Source organism: Delphinus delphis, chromosome 20 (genome assembly GCF_949987515.2).
Source record: "Delphinus delphis chromosome 20, mDelDel1.2, whole genome shotgun sequence".
Taxonomy (NCBI): Eukaryota; Metazoa; Chordata; class Mammalia; order Artiodactyla; family Delphinidae; genus Delphinus; species Delphinus delphis.
The window spans coordinates 4,721,574-4,744,015 of NC_082702.1; the positions used below are offsets into that span (position 1 = coordinate 4,721,574).

Sequence of the window (22,442 nt, forward strand, 5' to 3'; positions counted from 1 at the left end):
TCTGAATCTGAAGTACCCTTCAGCTTAACACCACACTGTTCACTCTTTTCTGGGATTTTTTTTCTTGAATGACCATCTTGGGTGCTGTTTACGTCATGTAGCATTTCCTACAGTTCCATGCATACTTTATTTCTGGGAAAATTATTATTCCAGATTGATAGTTACATACACAAACACTTCTCCGTAAGTCTCAACTCCTGCTTAATACTGCCTAGACTCTGACGCTCTCTTACAAGCATGAATAAAATTTCATTTACATAAGTATTTATATGATAATTGCACAATAATGTATTTAAAATTGTATTGCTTCTTTAGGAGCACAAACTTAACTGTTTTGTTTACCACCCTTGTAAGTGACTGTTCAATAATTGTACTTAGGACTCAAAGAGGGATGAATAAACAGCTGAACAAAGTGCAAATACAAGTAATTTACATATGTCTCATAAGATTAGGTGATCATTTAATCTTTATACAAGAAAAGAAGAGCCTGGATACTCTGAGGTCATGACTCGTGAGAATATAGGGGCTTACGGTTGGGAAACATGCAGTAATCAGTGCAGCAGAGTTCACCAGCCACCTGCTGCGATTGTTAAAAAGAGCGAAAGAAATGTGAAAGACTGAAGAGAGAGTGTACAAAGACACAAAAGTGCTCACCAGGACAAGGATACTTTGGGTGGCTCTAGATTCAGGGGAGGATCTTGGAGAGATATTGGTTGTATCAACGTATACCACCCTTTGCTTGTGCCTAGGCAAGATGAAAACCATGGAGCCGCTGGACCAGATCACGAGCACCAGACATGAAACACCAGGAAATAACAATAATCCTACATTCAGTAAGACTGTGATTCTGTTATGAATTCAAGCAGAACAGAATCCCAAATCTTTTTTCTTTGTGATGTTTTTGTTACTCCCATTATCTGTCACATACCTAGTAAATATAATATTTATCAACGTGTGCAGAATCCAGCAGAGGAAAATAGAGGATTCAACGTATTTGGGCACTTTCATTTTAAGCTGTGCCCACCTGGAGTTCCTGGGACTGATGTTGATGGTCTGGCGGACACTCAAGAGGCAGATGTTGCCAATGGACACATACCTGGCCTCTCTGTGAATACAGTAAACAACTTTGCGTTCAATATTATTGAGAAAATGTTTCCACCCAAACGCTCCCATTGTCCTTGGGATTCCTGTAGAGAGCATGACCAAGGGGTTGGCTATAAGCAGACGCTCAACAATCAGATCTGTGAATCTTAGGCTGTATCCAGTGAAGTGACAGAAGAGATAATGGTAGAGAAGAGAGAAATTTCCCAGGATTCCAAGTATATTCTGGGATAGGAAGATCATTTTATTGCAAAATCTCTGGTAGCCATCCTGTCAGTTCTCTGTGAATGATATTTCCCTTCTGAGCTAGAGTTTCCTGAACAGAAAGACGAGGCATATGTTACATGTGTCATATCAACTGAAATCCAGTCTTCTCAACTTATTATTAGTTTCCACTGAGATAGATTACCTTAATGTTTTTCTTTTAATAAGAGGTTTCCAAGATTTTAATATATAAATTTTAAAGAGCTTTTATATGTCATATGATATCACATATGTGGAATCTAAAAAAAAAAAAAATGGTACAAATGAACCTATTTACAAAACTGAAATGGAGTCACAGATGTAGAAAACAAACTTATGGTTACCAAGGGGGAAAGGGGGGAAGGATAAATTGGGAGATTGGGATTGACATATACATATTACTATATATAAAACAGATAACTAATAAAACTTACTGTATAGCACAGGGAACTATACTCAATACTCTGTAATGACCTATATGGGCAAAGAATCTTAAAAAGAGTGGATATATGTATATGTATGACTGATTCACTTTGCCGTACAGCATAAACTAACACAACATTGTAAATCAACTATACTCAAATAAAAAAATTAATTTAAAATGAAAATAAAATAAAGGCAGAGAAAATCTAAAAAAAAAAAAAAAAAGAGCTCTACTGATGAGTGAATCACTGCTGTGAAGGTCATACATGTACTTGGTAACTTCTTTATTTTTCCCAAACCTGTGAGAAGGAACTACTGTTACTTTTATTCTCAAGAAGAGGAGAACTTAGATACAGAGAAATTAAGTGATTGGACTAAATTTACACCATAGTTATAGGCAGGAAAGGACTTAAACTTGACTTGTCTGATAAAAAACTTAGCACGTTTAATCGCTATGACATACTGACAAATCCAGGTAGCTGTGTTCTCCTAATAGTTTAAATATATATTTAGCTGCTTTGATAATGTGTCATAATATTTGAAGTCAGTGGTCATTTATTTTATAATTTTAGTTGTAACAAGCTTCCTTTATGTGTAAAAATGTATTTCATAGACAAATAACAATTGTTCATAAAGATTTAGAGATCTTAACCAAATGTAAATTCTGGGATTTTTAAATACTACAGAAAGCGGCCACACGGCCAAGTTGGATTTAATAAATACAAGAGCGGCTCAGCGTCAGGACCACAATAGACAGTGTCACTCGCTTTTGTGCCTGAACAAAATGGAATACCACCAAACACAGGAATTATCGAACATCATACTGTGCCATAAAGTAGTGGACATGAATCACTAGTGTGTAAAATAATTGCTAGTGTAGAACAATTTCTAATAATTTCTGATCATGTATTCATGAATATATTAATTCATGAGTAAAAGTATTAACAACAAAGGTAGATTGCCTTATATTTTAACCTTTAAGAAAGTATGCAAAATGGAATCTCTAATGTGTAAAACCGTGCTTTTTATTAAGTTGGAATTAGACATTTTTAATCGATAGTAGAACATTTTTAAATAAGTGAAAGTATCACGATATATTTGTGTCTGACTGCGGCTATCTGAGACTCATCATAAATTTACATTTTTCTTATGTACTGATTCCTTTTCTTCAATAGGGAAAACAGACTCATCAAATTAAACAGACCGAAGACATTTTCAGGAGGTAACAATTACGGTCTCCATTAAGTACTTCGTATACCCAGAGTTAGAGCAAACAGTTTTATACCAGGAACTGCCATTTCGATTCACCATTTCTGCACAGGCCTAAATGACTTGTAGATTCATCTTACTCTTTAGGATAAGCAGAAGGGGTTATAGGCACACACATCTGCAGTAATCCTGAAAATTTAATATATGGTTTCAGTAAACGAGGCTGAACTTCAGACTGTGTTCAAAACTACGGTTCTTCAGAAAATTAAAAGTCAAGTTGCATTATCACTTCGAATCAATGCTGGGAATCAAGGTCATTGTGGATTACACTAAATCATACTCTATAAGTTAGGAGCCATTATGGATTGACGTTGGATCTATAATCCTGATCTCTCTTTACTAGTCCAGCTCAAGTCTCAGAATCATTCCATCTTTCTGTGTGGCTTTGGCGCTGGACTAGATTTGAACCCTGAAGAATTCCTCTTTCTGAGATAATCACTTACCCCTGTTCCTGATACTGGCAGACTCTCCCTCTCAGACTGAAATAGAAAATTGTAACACGACTTCTTTCAGTTCCCAGGATGCTGTGCAATGCAGTGTGATGGTTTGAAAACCAGCACCTGTGTTACATGGGGGGCAGTCAGACCCCTAGATATGGGTTTACGTTTCTGTGACCTCCCCTCCCCTCAGAACTGCATTTATCTTTTCACTTTTAGCTGCAGTGCGAAAGCAGGCTCAAGAGGATATGTGTGAAAAACTTAATTAACTTTTTAAAAGCCGTTAATTACCATTAACACTACAATCAACTTGTCATTCCCAAGGAGACCATTGTAGTGCTTTGAGAAGCTTTTTCTTTTATATGATCTGGGGAGGCAGACAGGTTCTCATACGGAATGAGCAGGAAATACTGAGTTGACTGGTGAGAGTCTGGCAATGAAGCTTTTGTATCTTGCTGACTTCTCTGCTGCCCTGAGAAATTTTTCTACCCAACAGTGAGTTCTTTCCTAATCTTCAGACCTGCAAGCACCAGCATCAGTTAAGTATGAGCAGAGAAAAAGAACCAAAGTGCCTGAGAATTTCCAAGCTCTATAAGTAAAAGGAAGGCCATGATGACAGCAATTTATATTATAAATTATTGCATATATTTGTCCAACTCAATGCCAATGAATTTGGAAGTCTAAGTGGTGATAAAGATGCTTTCTAGTAAAATGTATTTTGCCAATATGGACCCATTCTCAAGTAGTCTAAATAGAAAAATATACATAGAAATATATAAATCTATAAGCCTCTCCCCCCCAAAAAGCACCTCAATAGTAAGTTTTAACAGATGCTACTATTTAACTGTCACATAAGTCATTGCTACTTGCTCAGTTCAAGAATGTTGAATGGTTACTACCATCCTCTACAACATTTTTTCCCTGCATTTTCAGCAAAATTGATTGCTTTTGTAAATAAATAAATATAAAATGTGAGTTCAACTAATCCTTTTTTCTGCATACAAATCTACATTTTTTTTCTGCGTTTACTGTTCAAACCCTCCCAATTTCCAAGCCAGAAATAAGAGCAATAAGCTAGACTTCCCCAGTAACTACTACATCTATATACACACACACACAGAGAATTTACGTTCATTTGTTATTGCTATAAAATCAGAGTGACTAAGATTGTTGTGGTCTGATAAAAGAAGAGGGATAAGCATGAGATGGAGGCTTGGAAGGTTAGTAGGTTGATTAGTAGTAAACCTACTAGTAGGTTTACACTCTCTTCTCCATCTTCCAAGTCTGTGTTGCTCTTTTTAATAATCCCAGTTGGTTACCAGTGAACATCTCTGCATTCGTTGCTGCATGTTTCCCAACTGTCAGTCCCTTTCTTCTCACAAGCCATAACGTCAATGTAATACAGGCTCTGCTTTGCCTGTGTAAGGAATGCAAAAGCTCCTGATCTTATCAGAAAGAGATAAAGTAATGTTTTTCTACCATGTTCACCTGTGTATTCACTCATCCTCACGGAGCTGTAAGTGAAATTATGGAAGTCACATCACAAGGAAATGGTGCACAAGACATAAAATTCTGCCCCATAATAAACGATGAAAAGTAGTAGCAACTGGAAATGAAATATTATGTAATTATTATGTAATTACTTATACAATTGAATTTTATTAATGTTTTTAGTGGAGTAGTTCAGAGTCAATGAAATTTTTAAAAAGCAGAAACAAAAAAACAGTAGAGCCTGACACAATCTGGATGTCCTGAGGATGTCTTTGAGTGTGTAACTTTCAATTTCACATAATGAATTTATCCAGAAGTTAACTAAACATGGAATTTCTGGAAAAGTTCCATGAAAAAAAAGAATAGCATGTAGGATGGTCATTAAGAAACTGAAGAGAAAAATGTTCTCAGGGAGTAATGAGGTACCATGGGGTGAAGATGGAATGGAAATCAGTTTCAGAGAGTAGGTATATTGGGAGCCAAGTTATGAAATTTGTATGTTACATCGTTATAAAGATGGTGCTCATGTGAAGTATAATGATATATAGGAAGACAGCATATTTAATTTTTTTTTTTTCATGTAGCAATGGCCAGATTAAATGGAGTGGGGAAAAAGAGAGTATAAAGATGTTTTGGACAATTTAAAAAAAAGAAAAAAAAAACCATGAGGTGAGTGAGAAAATTTAAAAAGACATGATGTTTGGGATAAGATGGCACGGGTTTTGGCATCTGTAGAAGATAGATTTTTCTGTATAGTGTGAGGACGCCAGCTCATCGTATTGGAAAGAAAGCGATTTGAAGGAGTACTCTCATGTCAATTACATGAGGAATTAAGTGGAGGTTTTTACTAAACACACACAGTGGAGGAATAGTTACTTGGGGAAGAAAGTCATGAATCCTTTTTGTTTCTGTGGAGTTGATGGCAGGTGGATTTCTGCAGGAGCAAAACAGTTGTCTCAAGTATAGGAAATATTTTAATATAGCTATCTCTGAAAGTATTAAAGATACAATCAATTGAAAAACAAATAATGAGTTTGAAATAATGGATATTGATATGTTGAACCTTGTGGCCTGGAAATAGAGAAATACAAATTTTTAGCTGAGAAGAGGCACTTTGAAATATTTACCACATATTAGACCATAAACATACACACACACACACACAATTATGTTAGATCATGTTTGTTATTTATCAAGTAATAGTACTGGGAAATTGTACCTTAATAAATGTTGTAATAGTACCATTTAATTATACTGATGACCTACTGTAAAGTCTATTATATGGTCATGTTGTGTTTTTAATAGGTTAAAAAGCCATGACATATATTTCTTTTTTTTGTTTTTTTTTTTTTTTTGCTGTACTCGGGCCTCTCACTGTTGTGGCCTCTCCCGTTGCGGAGCACAGGCTCCGGACGCGCAGGGTCAGCGGCCATGGCTCACGAGTCCAGCCGCTCCACGGCACGTGGGATCCTTCCAGACCGGGGCATGAACCCATGCCCCCGCATCGGCAGGCGGACTCTCAACCACTGCGCCACCAGGGAAGCCCGAAAATAAAATAATTAAAAAATATAAATATTTGATGAGATTATGGCTGAAAAATTCCTGACCCTGAAGAAAGAAACAGATATCCAGGTACAAGAACCACAGCGAGTCCCAAGCAAGATGAACCCAAAGAGACTCACACCAAGGCTGAGAGAATGGCTTTGGAGGTGGTATGCTCTTACAAGAGCATAAAGTGCTCTTAAATTGAGAATCCCACGAATTAGAATACAGTTACATGCCCTATAATGGGAAGGCTCACACAAGCACAGTGCCTCCTATTTACCAAATGATTGCACAGGAAGGTCCCCGTGAGCCTCACAGTACTCACCTGAGATCTGCAGGACAGGTGCCACCTCAAAGGGGCAATCTGAGACTCACAAAGGTTAAACAACTTGTCAGGACCCAGAAGTTCTGCCACAAAACTCAACTAGTAATCCTCATACTACACCAGAACTATCTTTATACTCCTATTCTTGTCTCATGCTGTACAAAATTAAAAGGATCTCCCCAACTGTCACTACTGGAAGTGCGTGTGTTTTATTTCAGGAACTATGACATTCACCAGTATGCCCATTAAATTCTCTTAAAAGCACTAGGAATGCCTGGACCCCGCTCAGAGTTTCTGTGCAGAGACATAAGGTATTAGAGAACCGTATTAGAAGACACATTCCATCCAAAAGGTAAGACCTGTGCTTGCGCATCTTTCTCCATGGTCAGGCTTTTGAGAAGCCCTGCCTTGAACAACCAAGCTTCTGATCCCTGTTTTTAAGGACAAGATTGAAGCTCTGTTCATTCAGAAATGAAAAGAATCACAGTGGTGCTTCTAGACTTCGGTCTTCCTCTTTCCTCAGAAGGTCTGCTCACTTCATGCAGGATTGGTGGTGGTTCCAAAACGAAGTATCCACCAAACCATAATACAGCAAATACTTTAAATACCGAGTTCTCTAGTTCTACCCTTGTGCTCCTGATTCAGGAGTTCTTGCAAGTAGAGTAGACCTGTATTATGTGGGACGTAGGCACATCCACATTTACAATACTCATGAAACAGGAAGAGGTGATGAGCAGACAGCTGTAAGAATTATTGTTAAGACTCATTTATCATATCCTTTATTCTCATATCAACAAACAGCTGGATTTGAATTTTGTAAGAGCCACAGCAAACCACATTCCCTTTAACTTTTTATTTTGAAATAATCACAGATGTACAGGAAGGTACAAAGATAGTAGAGGCATCACCTAGTTTCCTCTGATAGTTACATCTTACACAAATATAGTACAGTATCACTCTGTGGACACAGTAAACAAATTTGCAACCAAAATCGCTGAGAAAATGTTTCTGCCCAAAAGCCATCACTGTCCTGGAGATTCCTGTAAAGATGAAGACGAAGGAGTTGGCTACAGACAACCTGACCATCAAATCTGTGGACCCTAACCTTCACCTAGAGAAGGAAAGCAAGATATAATGGTAAAGAAGAGAGAAATTCTCCAGGAATCTAATCATAGTCTGTGATAAGAAGACCATTTCTATCGCCAAAAAAACCTGGAGGATCTGTTAGCTCCCAATGACTGACATATTTCTTCTGGGGGATGCTGCAGGAGAACCTGAAGCAATGGTTATATTTATCATTTCAACTGAAATTCAATATTCTCCACTTACCATTAGTTCTCACTGAGAAATATTTACTTAAGTTTTACTTTCATTAAGAGCCTTCAAAGAGTTGAATATGTAACTCTGAAAAACCTTTACAATGTAAGAATCACCGCTAGGAAGCTCAGTAACATCTTCATTCTTCACAAATCTTGGAGATGGAAACTACTACTATTTTTATCCTAAAGAGGAAGAAAACTTAAGCACAGGGAGTTCAGTGATTTCAATAAATTCACACATTGGTGAGCAGCAGATATGGGGACTTCAACTTAGTGGAGACGGTAACGAAGTATAGTATTTAACCATCATGATATACTGAAGAAGAAGTTTAGCTACGTTCTTCCAATAATCTAGACCTATATTTAGTTGTTTTTGTAACTTGTCAGCATGTTTTAGATTAGTGGTATGTTATTTTGTAGTTTTGGCCGTGACAAGTTTCCATTTGAGTAAAGATTTTTCTATATGCCAATACCAATTATGCATCAAGCTTTTGAGATCTTAATAAAATGCAGATGCTCTGACTGCAACACAGAATAACAGGAACCTGGCCCATGACCAATTCGGATTTAAGACTGTAAGACTGCGTCAACATTAGTATGGTAACAGAGAGGCTCTTTACGCCATGAACAAAACGGGGTGGCACCTATCACTGGAATTGAACAATTGCATGATACCCTAAAGTGTGGTACATAAAACACCACAATACAATAAATACCCTACAATACAATAATACCCTAAAGTGTGGTACAATAAAACACTACAGTAGGGCTGCAGGATACAAGGTTAATGTATATATACCACCAATGAACAAGTGCAATTGAAAATTAAAAACAAAAACCAAAAATAAAGGAAAGAAAATTTAAAACAAATCACTTTTTACATTAGGACCGAAATTTTTAAAAAGTTCCTTTACAGGTGTAAAGTTCCTTTACAGGCGTAAAGTTCCTTTACAGGTGTGTTTCATCATGGCAGCACATGAGAGGTCTGTGACGAAGATATAACATCATTAACAGATTTTGAACCTCAGATTAAAAGTCACTAAAAATGGAGCCTTATCAAGAAATCTAAGAATAAAAACATTTCATAACTTGGTAAGTGGGCCTTTTCAAACATCCTTGATCCTTTGACCACCCCCGCCACCATCTCATGAATTTTAGATGATTTTAACTTTTAATTACTCTGCAGAGTGTAACATGATTTGACTAATCTTCAAGAAGGACTAGACTTAGTTCTCCCTACTAATAATTCCCTGATGCACGGTACATTCTGAAACCTGCTTAAACAATTTACCTCACTCATTATATTTGTAAGGGTTTTCTCCATTACGAAATCTTTGGTGGTCCTGAGGCCCGGTCATTTCTTGAAGGCCTTAATATATTCTCCTGTAAGGTTTCTTTCCAGTATAAATTCTCTCATCACTCCAAACATATGAACATTTAATAAAAGCCTTACCACACACTTTACATCTGTATCTTCACTCCATGTATATTCTGGTGTCTGTTGAGACTTGAGTACTGCTTAAAGGCTTTGCCACACTCGTGACACTTGTAAGGCTTCTCCCCAGTATGAATTCTCTGATGAACTGTAAGGCTTGAATTCTGACTGAAGGCCTTGCCACATACATGACATTTATATGGTTTCTCTCCAGTATGAACTTTCTTATGTTGAGTAAGGTTTGAGCTCCCAGTGAAGGCTTTGCCACACTCATGACATTTGTAAGGTTTCTCTCCAGTATGGATTCTCTCATGGCCCCAAAGGTGTGAACGTGTGGTGAAATCCTTACCACACTCCTGACATTTATAAGGTTTCTCTCCAGTATGGATCCTCTTATGTTGAGCAAGATTTGAATGCTCAGAAAACGCTTTGCCACACTCATGACATCTGTAAGGTTTCTCTCCAGTATGAATTCGCTCGTGACCCCAAAGGTGTGAACGTATCATAAAGTCCTTACCACATACGTTACATTTATATGGTTTCTCCCCGGTATGAATTCTCTGATGCCTTGTGAGGTTTGAGAGTCTGTTAAAGGTTTTGCCGCACTCACTACATTTGTAAGGTCTCTGTTCAGAATGAATTCTTTGATGATTAGCTAAGACTGAGCAATGGCTAAAAGCCTTCCCACAGTCATTACATTTGTAGGGCTTTTCTCTAATATGTGTTTTCTGGTGTTGTGTAAGCAATGAAGGATGCGTTAAAACCTTCCCATTTTTATTACAAATGTTGGTTTTGACACTAGCAGGAAGTATTTGAAGTGGTGAAACTGAGGAACAGTTTTTGATAGACTTCTCGACGTGATTACATTCGTAAATCTTCTCCTCAGTTTGAAAAATCTGCAGTTCAGCCAAATGTGAATGAAGGCTTAATCCAAGCCTAGTTTCCAAACATTTCAAACACTTGTTTCCTGAACAGCCTATGTTACTTTTTAGTTCCTTATTCCTCATATATGACTTGTAATACTTGTAATATTGAGACATACTTCTTACAGAAACATTCTGCTTTAAAGGAAAACTATTCCAGGATTTATGATGTTGTTGATCTCTACTACCAGTGAGATTTTTGCAAGGGGTTGTAGTCACTCCTTTGTAACTTTCTTCTTCATATTCCCACTGATTCGCAAACTTGTGCATATTTTGCTGGACTTCACTGAAATCAAAATCATCAAAATCATGACTTACAAGTCTTTCAAAAGCCAATGTCTGAAATAAGTCTCCATTATTAATGTCCTCTTTTGGTGATAATTCTTTGATCACACATCTGGTAGACATATCTGTAAGATATAAGACTTCCTTTTAACCAGATTGGAAGATAGATATTTTATGCTGAAAAATATAATATTACACCAAAGGTAAAACTCACAATTAACAGACTTATCAAGCTTTACAACCATGGTCTGCAAATGTTTAGGAACACAAATGAATAAGATTCCTCTAAAAAGAAAGGGTGATTACATGCAATTCAAATTATTTTCAGGAAAGCCTATTTTCAAATGCTCTGTTATCAAAAGTTACAATAACCTTGAAAGAAAAGGAATTTCCCCACAGGCACCCCAAAGCACACACCAACTCATGGGAGGCATACAACTGTCTAACATTTGAAAAATAAAAGATATTAAAAATAATCACTGGGGTCCAGTGGTTAAGACTTCACGCTCCCAATGCAGGGGGCACAGGTTCAATCCCTGGTAGGGGAACTAAGATCCCACATGTTGCATGGCGGGAGGAAGGGAGGGAGGGAGGGAGAGAGGGAGGAAGGAAGGAAGGGAGGAAGGAAGGGAGGAAGGGAGGGAGGAAAAGTTTCTTAAGAAAATTAATATTAAAAAAAACACTACTGAATACTTGTATACAACACTAAAACAACACTGTAAGAATAGCAAAACATTATTTTGAATACTTGTTATACAACTATACCCATGAAAAACAGGCATACTGCAACATAACGATTAGTTCACTGTGCTTATATTACATAACATATTTTAAATATTAATTATCTGTTAATCAAAATAAACAGTAACAAACATTTTAGTAATGTGAGACAAATCCAGCCATACATCATAAATAATAAGCATTTACATTTGTTAAATACACACACACACAGACACACACACAGTGTATGTGGAATTCTAAAGAATTCACCTATAAGACTAAAAGAAAGAACGTATTTCAGAAGGAGCACACAATATGAGAACAATATGAGAATAACATACTGGAAAATATGTTAAAAATCACTGATTTTGAAATAAAAGGTCCAGGTAAATATGTAATATTACAGAAATTAATGGGGAAATGTGACAACAAAACTGACAAAGCAGGGAACGCCAAATGTACTTCTCTGCACAAAACAAGAAATGAACTCACAAAAACTGTCAGAATCAACTTTATAAGAACTCTGGAAATTAATCAAAGGATTCCAGCTACCAGGAACACTCTTAACCAAGAAAAAGGCAGCTGTTTTTTCTTACCTTGACCCATCCCTGTTCCTCAGCTAGGCAGTGGTCTTGAAGATGAGAGCCCACAGGCTGGTACAGGTTTCCAGAACCAGAGGTGACAGAACAGACCTTATAAAGAATTTCAACTGGTTGGGTTTTGGTTTTTTGGTTTTGTTTTTCTTGTTTTGATCTGCATGATGGATACCTAAAGGACTGGCTCAAAGTACTTGCAAAACTATACCTAGGTGGAACTGCTAACCTGAGGGCTTGGTCAAAAACATTTAAAGGTAAATATACTAGCCACTGCCACCTAGGGCAAGGGATAACAACTTGGGCAAACAATGGACAAATCGAAAACCCTGAGAAAAATGTGGGGAGTGAGTTGTACTGGGAATTAAGGACTTTGAAAATCTCCCACATATTCCAGGGAATCTAGATAGATTTGGGCATGCCTAGGACTGGCAATATAAGAAAAGACCTGAGAAGCTCCTAAGCCCTCATGTCCAGCTGAACATCAGATTTTCTGCAAGAAGTGAATGCTAAGGCAGAGTTGTAAACTCCTTGCCTGAGTGTTTAAGGAATTCTCCAACACAAAGAGCTCATCTACAAAGAATATAAGGTGGTTTTGTTTTGGTTTTGGTTCCAGGTGTTTAAGGAAATCTGTCAAATCACTAATTGACCAATAAGTCAACAAAGACTTCAGTGGCCACACACAGCAATGAAAACACATCACACAAAATTAGTTGAGAGAAATAAAGACAAAACAGCAGTCACAAGAAACAACAACAAAATCCAGGGGTGTGAGCATGGGGGGAGGAGTGGATTATGATTTCCAAGGTTTCAACATACTCAAAATATCCCATTTGTTAAACAAAAGGTTACAAAGCAGGCAAAGTAACAATAAAGTATCAATATAACCCATATAGAAAAATGAATAAATAAATAGCATAAATTGTCCATAATGGAGCCTAAACTTTGGACTTAATCAACAAACACTTTAAATCAACTAATTAAGCTAAAGGGAATGATGGACACAGAATTAATGAAAGTAAGGAAAACAGTGTTTAAACAAATAGAGAATATCAATAAAATGATAGAGCTTATAAAAAGAAACTAAACAGAAATTCTGGGGCTGAAAGGTAAATTTATCAAAATGAAAAATTTCCTAGAGAGGTTCAGCACCAGATTTGATTAGGCAAAAGGGAGTATCAGCAAACTTATAGGTAGATCAGTCAGAATTACCTAGTCTAAGGAGCAGAAATTTAAAAAGACTGAATATAAATGAACAGAGCCTAGGAGACCTGTAGATACCATCAGTGGACGAACATACGAATAATGGGAGTCCCAAAGAGAAGGAGAAAGAAGGCAGAAAGAATATCAGAATATGGTCAAATATTTCTTAAATGTGAGTAAAGACATGAACCTACAAATCTAAAAACTGAATGAACCGCATGTAGGAAAACTCAAAGAGAATCACACGATAACAAATTATAATCAAACTGTTAAAAGACAAAGGGAAAGAGAGAATCTTAAAAGCAGCAAGGGAGAAGGCAGGTATTTGTCATATACAAAAGATCCTCAGTAAGATTAAAAGCTGATTTCTTGCCAAAACCATGGAGTCCAGAAACAGTGGATGATGTATTTGAAGTGTTGACAGAGGAAAAAAAAACTGTCAGCCAATTCTACCTCTAGAAAAACTGTCTTTTAAAAATGAGGGAGAAATTATGACTTCCAAGATAAACAAAAGTTGATGGATTTTCTTATGACTAGATGCCCTATAATAAATAAAAGAGAGAACACTTCTTTTTTTTTCCTTTTCCATTATGGTTAATTACAGGATATTGAATATAGTGCCCTGTGCTATACAGTAGGACCTTGTTGTTTATCCATTCTATATATAATAGTTTGCATCTGCTAATCCCAAACTCCCAATCCATCCATCCCCTACCTCTCCTCCCCCTTGGCAACCACAAGTCTGAAAAGAGAGAACATTTCTTAATTCATTCTATGAGGCCAGCATTATTCTGATACCAAAGCCAGACAAAAACAGCTCAAGAAAAGAAACTACAGACCAACATATTTTATGAATATAGATGAAAAATCCTCAACAAAATACTAGCCAATTGAATACATAGCATATTAAGATTATACATCATAAAAAAGGCGGCCTTGTTCCAAGAATTCAAGGGTAGTTGGTTCAACATATGGAAATCTATCAATATAATAGCCCACATCAATAGTAGGAAGGGGGGGGACCTACATAATCATCTCATTGTATGCAGAATAGATATTTGAAAAAAATCCAGAAACCGTCATGACGAAAACAGCATACAGAAAGTGAACTTCCTCAACCTGATAAAGATCATTTATGAAAAACTCACAGCTAATATCATACACAGTCAATGATGAAATAATAAAAGCTTTCCACCTAAAATAAGAAATAAGATGTGTTGCCCACTTTCACCACTGCTATCCAGCTATTCAATGTTGTACTGGAAGGTCTACCCAGAGCAATTAGGCAAGAAAAAGAAATTAAAAGTATATAAATTGGAGAATAAAAAGGAAAATTATCTCCATGAGCAGATGACACAATCCTGTATAACGAAAATTCCATAAAATACACACACACACACACAAACAAGACCTACTAGTCTTATAAGCGATGTCAGCCAAGTTGCAGGATACAGTATCTACACGTGAAAATCAGCTGTGTTTCTATACATCAACAATGAACAATTTGAAAAAAATTTTTTTAATAATTCCACTTACAATAATATCCAAAGAATAAAATACCGAAGAATGAATTTAAGCAAGGAGATGAAAGACATATAGACTGAAAACTACAAAACATTGCTGATATAGATAACTAATAAGGACCTACTGTATAGCACAGGGAACTCTACTCAATACTCCGTAATGGCCTATACGGGAAAAGAATCTAAAAAAGAGTGGATACCTGTATATGTGTAACAGATTCACTTTGCTGTACGTCTGAAACTAACACAACACTGTAAATCAACTATACTCCAATAAAAATTTAAAAAAAACATTGTTGATAGAAATTAAAGAAGACCTAAATAAATGGGAAGACACTCCATATTTATGATAATATTTACCAACATGTCTATAGATTCTATGTAAACACTATCAAAATTCCAAGAACATTTTCTGGAAAAATGGAAAAGATGATGAAATTCATACGGAACTGCAAAGGGCCCTGAACAGTCAAGACAGTATTGCAAAAGATATGATATACACAGAATAGATAAATCCACAGAGACAGAATGCAGACTGGTAGTTGCCAGGGACTGGGGACAGAGGAAAATGTTGCGAAACTGCCTAGCAGGGAATGAATGCTAATCATACTTTTTTGAACAATAAACAATGGCATACACATGCAATGAACACTGTTGCAAGAACAACAGTTTGGCCAACGGTCTCACCGATATGTGGTTATGAACTTGCAATTTTCTCCCTAGAATAAATCCCTGTACCTGAGACAACCCCAAATCCAACAGGATGATCGTTAGTATACTTAATCAACATTGCCACACTGCCCTTCAGAGACACTTTTGTGATGATCCACAAAACCCAGAAGGACAACTGGAACCATTTGTGCCAGGCTCTCATGATACTTTCTACCTCTGCATCCTGGAACATGCTGACCACTCTACTCAGTTACTTCAGAGGGCACTTGCCCATGAAGCAGGATGATACTGTAACATCTAGATCAAAGCATTCTCCACTCAGAGTTTTACCCAGTGAAACTCCTCGTGGGAGAGTTCACTAGAGCTTCTCCAGCACCTAAAGGGTGGGTTATCACAGCAGAAAACAGAGAATAACATTTCGGACACCAAGTAGGTATATTTCAGAAGCAAATTTCAGAGGCAAAATCACACACACTCAAAAAAACATGGAAATCAGGTAGAGCCCAAGTTTTTCCACATTTGCATACTAAGTAGGCACTGCAAGAGAGAGAAAAATAAAAGATACGAGAGTAAAGCAAGGGATTCAGATTTTGTGGGATGTTGAAATGGGCCCTGGGGTCTGCCTACAAACCCCAAAATGTGCCTGAGATATGCCCCCCCTGAAGGACTGGGGATCAAAGAAAGGTTCTCTCTGCCCACTGTCTTTACAATACTGCTGAGGAACAATCTCAAAAGATTCACGCTAGTCCCATGATACATGCTCCTAAAGGCAAAAGCAGAAACGAAGAAACGTCGGAGGCACCTGAAGGGGCACAGAGGGCTTGAGACAGGCCCCTGTACTCGCCTGGGGCCCCAGATGCAGTGGATGGGCAGCCCGTGTCCCCCATCCCCAAAAGAAGGTCTCTCACATATGTGAAATGGGGATGGAAGCCAGAGAAGGAGAGGAGTCGGGACAAGGGAGACCTCAGCTCCATGTGTGTGGTCTGAGAACTGAGTCTAGAATGAGAGGCTGGTCCCCCAAAGTCCAAATACAAAAACAGTCACAGACGGCAGGTAACAGAAAGTTGTGAGTCAGGATAAAGACTTTGCCTTTGTCTTTGCAACGAGATGGAATACCACTGGGATGGGAGGAAACTTTTAAGACACATGAATAAGAGGAGGGGAAGTACAATTTCCTTCGAGAGCTCACAGCAATAAACTTCTGTCTTCCCAAAGACCTCTCACATTTAGTATGAATTTCCTAAAAAACGTTTGATGAAGTAGCCACCTCTTTGCCGTCTGAGTTCTTCCGTATGTTCGTATCGTTGATACATTCCCACCCACCTCATTTTTTTTTTTCCCTCTCTATTTTCACCTCACTCTTCAGAGGCCAGGGCTCTCTCCCCTGCTCCAAGATGAAAATAATATTCACCGCAGAAAGACAGACTCCTGCTTACATGAAAAAAGGTGAACGATGTGCTGTGCCTTTTCCGTAATATAATTCCAGCCCTTTGCCCAGCTGAAAAGGACAATACAGATGGGATAGAATAGTATTTCACAAATTTGTTCAATGACGGTCTTCTTCCAAATGCTTAAAGAATATTTTAAATATACAGATATGTAGCTTTCTTCCAAGAACTACTAAACCAATAGTACAGAAGTAAAAGCGGGCAGATAGCTTAAAATTTCGCCGTAAGATTTTGTGCTTACTCAACTTCCAGATACACCACCACCTAGCATGTCGTGGACAGATCAGCTGAAGAAAGAGGAGGTTTAAATTCCGGACACTCCATTATAAAGCCTCTCATTTCTGAATCAACATGGCTTCAGCCGTAGGTGAACAAGGCATGGGTTCCCAAGAGACTCAAGATAAATGCAAAGACACCCGAGGGCAGATCCCAATTTCTGGAGGGAAACTATCCTCACCCAGGGAGACCAGGTTCCTGTAGTTCTCCAACATCACGTCCCTGTACAAGGCCCTCTGAGCAGGGTCCAGGCATTCCCACTCCTCCTGAGAGAATTCTATGGCCACATCCCTGAATGTCAACAGTGCCTGAAATGAAAACACATTTCACCAAGGGGCCATCAGGAGAGTCCTTATCTTCACACAAAATGAGGAGAGGAGAGAGGCGCCAGCGCCAATTAGATAGAAGTGAGTGTTCTGATGGTGCCACAAAGAGAACCTTGAACAATATACCCCTAAGTTTGCTTTATTACACTGTGCTATCAGAGGGTGTCCAATCTACTAAGTTACCGAGGAATTTAAAATTGCATGCAAAGAAAGTATATATATATATATATATATATACACACAAATGAAAAAAATTCAGCAAAGCGTTGTCTATACACAGGTTCCAGATATTATACACCAAATGATAACTAACTTCCAGATGAGGTACAGTAATGTCTTTAGGGATGACAAAGTCCACAGTAGCTTTAAAGAAAGGTGAGAACTGAAAAAATGGGATAATGATAATTACAGTAACAACCAAAAGTTACCATACAGTAAGCATTACTCCAAATGTTTTATAAGTATTAACTCATATAACAACATAGCATCCAATTTATTCCCACCTTACAGAGGACCCAACTCTGTTATTCAACAGCTAATAAATGGCTGTTTATTGGCCTGCTAATAATGGCCAGCTAATAAATGGCTGTTAAATGGCTGTTAAATGGCTAATAATGGCCAGCTAATAAATGGCTGTTAAATGGCCTGAACCAGGTGGTCCAGCTTTAGAACAGAACCTACAGCATCATACATTTAAGTATCAGATATGACATTAAAAGTACGATGACACAGTTGTTTCCTAACTGAGAAAACCTGAAACAAGTTCAAGGCTGAAAACACAGAACTGGCTGAAAGGTCAATACATATACACGTACACACACATGCGTACATACAATGAGCACTGTCCTTACTGCTCTTAACTCATTAACATGGCATGGTAGGAGAAAACTTAAGGACATGGAAAGCATGTAAGACACACTTCCAAAGTTAAAATAAATATAAGACTTATTTATGAAATGATGGTGTTGTTTAGACACACCATGGGTTCCTGCTCACATACACAAGTGGGTGCACTATAAACATACACACCAAAATGAACTGAAATAAAAGTGGTAGTGTCTAAAATGACATTTTTAAAATACATCTTCATTTTCTATTATTTTTTACTTGTGTATTTCAGCATTTTTGGTACAATGAACATGTATAAATTGTACTAAATTTAATTAAGATTGTCAACATTATTCTATAGTAGCCTGGTTATTAAAAAACACTGCAAAAATTGAGAAAAAATACATTAGAAAACTTAACTTTGATCTCCATAAATACATAGAGTGTGTAAAAATACAGAAGAGAATCTGTGTGGCGATGAGAGAAGACTGAAGGAAGGCCGTGGGGCGAGTCCGAGCAAACCCGTCAGGCAGGATACTTGAGAGTGAGAGATTATCAAGTCCAAATGGCATTTCAGGACAGAGAGGACTGAACAGTAAACTAAGAATATGATTTTACCTGAGAAAGAGTCATTCCTGACTCCTCGTCCTTTCCTCTTCTTCCTCTTCAGGGCTTCTTTCTCAGGCAAGGTGAGTCCTGAGATGTCAATCCTGAGTGTCAAAAGATGCTGTTTAATGCTTGGAATCGACACACTCCCTTCCTGTACCACAACCACACACAGGGAGGACCTCAGCATGTGGAACAGACGGTCCTCTGCTGTAAGGTTTTTGACCCCTTTCTTCAGAACTCACTCCCCTCCTGGTTAAGCCACACACAAGCTGCAGCAGTGAGGACCTAGGAAGGATTGACCCTCCCCTTCAGGTCAGAGACCCAGTCCTGACCGAAGGCCATGCAGAGGACAGCACCCCCTCCACCCCTCTAGTTTAAGGGCCGGTCTCAGTCCTCAGAAACAGATGAGCCAGAGCCCTAGTGCTCAGGGCTGGATACAGATTCGATCACCTGAGGCTACTTAGTCAGCCATGACCTAGAAGAAAACTCTACGGGAACTGGGCACAAAAGAGGTATCTGAAAATGGCTCAGCAATCTAATGGCAAGTCAGGGTTGAGCATCATTCAGAGGGGTCAACTCCAGCACACCTCCCACTCTGTGGCCCTGCTCTCTCCTCGGGCCCTGCCCCCTGTATCTGGATAGTGGAAGGGGAAAGAGCAGAGAGAAACACACAGAGCAGGCATTACAGGCTAGGGCGGGGGGAGGAGTGTGGCTGCAAAGTTAAATGAGAGACTCAGAAAAGGCCCCACTGAGAATGGGGGCAGGTGTGTTATCAGAACAAAGATCTGGAGGAGGAGGTTCACCATGTGCATTTGAGGGGTCAAAGAGTTCTAGGAATCCCTGAGGCAGCGGTGACCCTGACTCCGGGAAAAGCAGAGACATCTGTGTGGCTCAATCTCAGTGAGAAGGGAGGAAACAAGCAGGAGACGATGTCACACGAGTACTGCAGGAAGCAGATCAGCAAGGCCCGTGGTCTTCAGACATTCTTCTACCCCATCCCAAGTGAATTTTGGAAACTATGTATTGTCTCATCCACCTTAACATCTAATTCTTTTGTATCTCAAGTTAAAACACATATGAATAATGTAATATCCTGTATATTTGAAAAGCAGCCAAGATGGTCACACTGGCCCCAGGAGGTATGCCACAGCTCTTAACGGAAATGTGGAGGGCTGTAGGGTCCAGGAGCTAACGTCTGCACAGTGTGGCAAGAAGATGCCTGTGAGATGCGCCAGCAGGGATGTGAAGGGTACAGCTGGACAACAGGAGTCTGGAGTTCAGGGCTGAGGTCTGAGAAGGAGATGTGGAACTGGGAGATGTCAGGGTGTCTAAAGCCATAAGATAGGATGATATGGAAAGTCACTGAGTGCGGCCAGAGAAAAGGTCCCAGATGGAGCTTGGGGTCCTGCCCCCATCAGCGACCAGGGGTTGAGGCAAAACCAGGAGAAGAAAATGAAAAGTGAACAAGGAGAAAAGAAAATTGAAACAGATGGCCAGACTTAAAATGATAGTTTATCTTTAAATACTGGGATGTCCTGCAAGCCATGAGAAAACAAAGAAAAGTGTTTAACGGAAGAGGGAGTGATCAACAGTTGCTGACAGGACAAGACAAAGACTGTGAATTAACCAGTGGGTTTAGAAACAGGGAGGACATTACAGCCCCTGACAAGGAAAGTGGATGGTAGATGGGAAAGCTTGATTGGATGGGGTTCCAGCAACAGCTGGAAGCAAAAGCTGACAAATGGTGCCATGATGTCCTCTTGCTTGAGGACTAATCACTGTTTGTCTTGAGAACATGTACATAAGGGGTTGTGTCTGCTTGGCTATAAAAAAGGGTGAGGTTTCTTTCTGCCATAGCAATCTTTTTGGTGGTGTCCCTGTGATGCGGGTATATGTCCAGAAGTGCAATTGCTGGATCACACGGTAATTCTATGTTTAATTTTTTGAGGAAATTACCACTGTTTTCCACAGCTTCTATATCATTTTATCCTTGTAAACAATGCACAAAGGTTTCAGTTCTCCACATTCTCTCCAATACTTGTTATTTTCAGTTTCTTTTGATAACAGCCATCCCAATGGGTGTGAAGTAGTATCTCACTGTGGTTTTGACTTGCATTTCCCCTACGATTGGTGATATTGGGCATCTTTTCATGAGCGTATTGGCCATCTGTATATCTTCTTTGGAGAAATGTCTATTCAAGTGTTTTGCCTCTTTTTCAACTTTGTTTTTCAGTGGTAGTTCTTTATATATTCTAGATAATAATTCTTTATCAGATATATGATTTGCAGAATTTTCCTCTTATTCTGTGGGTCGCCTTTTCACTCTGTTGATAGTGTTCTCTGACGCACAAAGTTTTTTTATTTTGATGAGGCCCATTTAACTATTTTTTCCTTTGTTGCCTGTGCTCTCTGGTGTCACATCCAGGAGCCTGGATTTTGTCCCAAAGGCAATGGGAAGCCAGCAGAGGGGTTAATGCCAGGTACTGAAATGGTCTAATTTCAGATTTACTTCCGATGCAGAGACAGAACTCTGAGACAGACTCTGTCTCTGAGCCCTGTATCTTTCCTAGTAGTTTTCATCATCGTTGTTGGCCTGGCACTCTTTTAAGCTTATAATTACAATGGTTACCCTCTTGCAGAAAAATGCCACATAGATATCCATACAATATTGTCAATCATTTTAGGGATCACTGTCATTCAGCAATCCTGATCTTGTTCATCACCTGTGTGGTAGGTAGGTTCACAGAGGCCCAGAAGGGAAGTTACCTTGAGAACATCTGAGCTGAGTGAGAACTGCATGTCACTGAATTTTGAAAGGGTGGCCTAGAAGAGACAGTGAGCAGTTTGTCCTTATCATCTCATTCCCCTTTGAAAAATTCCAGGATCATGTTTAATACACCTGAGCAAAAGACACCTCTTTTGTGGTTTTAATCACATTGATCCCAAGCATTTACTCCCTCTTTTGCAGAAAATCACAGTGAAACACTGAAGAAATATAAAATGATGAACACAGATTTTGGTGCTGAAACTTTTAAAGAGGGTTAGCTATGGAAATAGGATCAGTGCAAATTTCTTTACCATGAACAGATGGGCTGTTAGAACAAAGTTTCAAGTCGATCCAGCCCATCCCTCATTATTTTCACAGAATGGACAAAAGGGCCTTGAGCGGAACATCTACTTTGTATCTCACAGCTCACTAATTCAATAAATCACACAAAGGGGACAAAAGGGGCTGCTGAATATTAGACTAACTCACTAAACTAAGTTCTAACCATTAAGATGCTATACACCCTTACCAAGTATATATTGAAACAGTCTAAAATTATTTACTAAGTACTACACAATGTTCCAACATATGACAAAGGGTAGAAAGAATGCAGTCTTTATAATCTGAACTAGACACAATATATTCAAAAGGGAAAACAATCTGGGACTATTTTTTTTTTTT

The 22,442-nt window shown here is 38.5% G+C and overlaps 3 protein-coding genes across 4 annotated transcripts; all 3 read right to left on the bottom strand.

Annotated features, from left to right (window-relative positions):
• Nucleotides 1–456: 456 nt before the first annotated feature.
• LOC138413923 (vomeronasal type-1 receptor 4-like) lies at nucleotides 457–1,344 on the bottom strand. Its single transcript, XM_069540257.1, has 2 exons — nucleotides 929–1,344; nucleotides 457–847 (listed from the first exon to the last, which is right to left on the bottom strand). The coding sequence occupies exons 1-2, from the start codon at nucleotides 1,342–1,344 to the stop codon at nucleotides 457–459; spliced, it is 807 nt and encodes a 268-aa protein (XP_069396358.1).
• A 6,266-nt stretch (nucleotides 1,345–7,610) lies between these two features.
• LOC138413863 (zinc finger protein 677-like) lies at nucleotides 7,611–21,961 on the bottom strand. Of its 2 annotated transcripts, XM_069540147.1 has the most exons (3): nucleotides 19,004–21,961; nucleotides 9,607–10,921; nucleotides 7,611–9,138 (listed from the first exon to the last, which is right to left on the bottom strand). In XM_069540147.1, exons 1-2 carry the CDS (start codon nucleotides 19,179–19,181, stop codon nucleotides 9,615–9,617), a joined length of 1,485 nt encoding a protein of 494 aa, XP_069396248.1. In that variant the 5' UTR covers nucleotides 19,182–21,961; the 3' UTR covers nucleotides 7,611–9,138; nucleotides 9,607–9,614. The 2 variants fall into 2 exon arrangements, with proteins under 2 accessions (XP_069396248.1, XP_069396247.1); XM_069540146.1 differs by having other exon boundaries at nucleotides 7,611–10,921.
• ZNF761 (zinc finger protein 761) lies at nucleotides 10,849–19,094 on the bottom strand. Its single transcript, XM_059999208.2, has 4 exons — nucleotides 19,004–19,094; nucleotides 17,413–17,539; nucleotides 12,113–12,208; nucleotides 10,849–10,921 (listed from the first exon to the last, which is right to left on the bottom strand). The coding sequence occupies exons 1-3, from the start codon at nucleotides 19,016–19,018 to the stop codon at nucleotides 12,132–12,134; spliced, it is 219 nt and encodes a 72-aa protein (XP_059855191.2). The 5' UTR covers nucleotides 19,019–19,094; the 3' UTR covers nucleotides 10,849–10,921; nucleotides 12,113–12,131.
• Nucleotides 21,962–22,442: the final 481 nt, after the last annotated feature.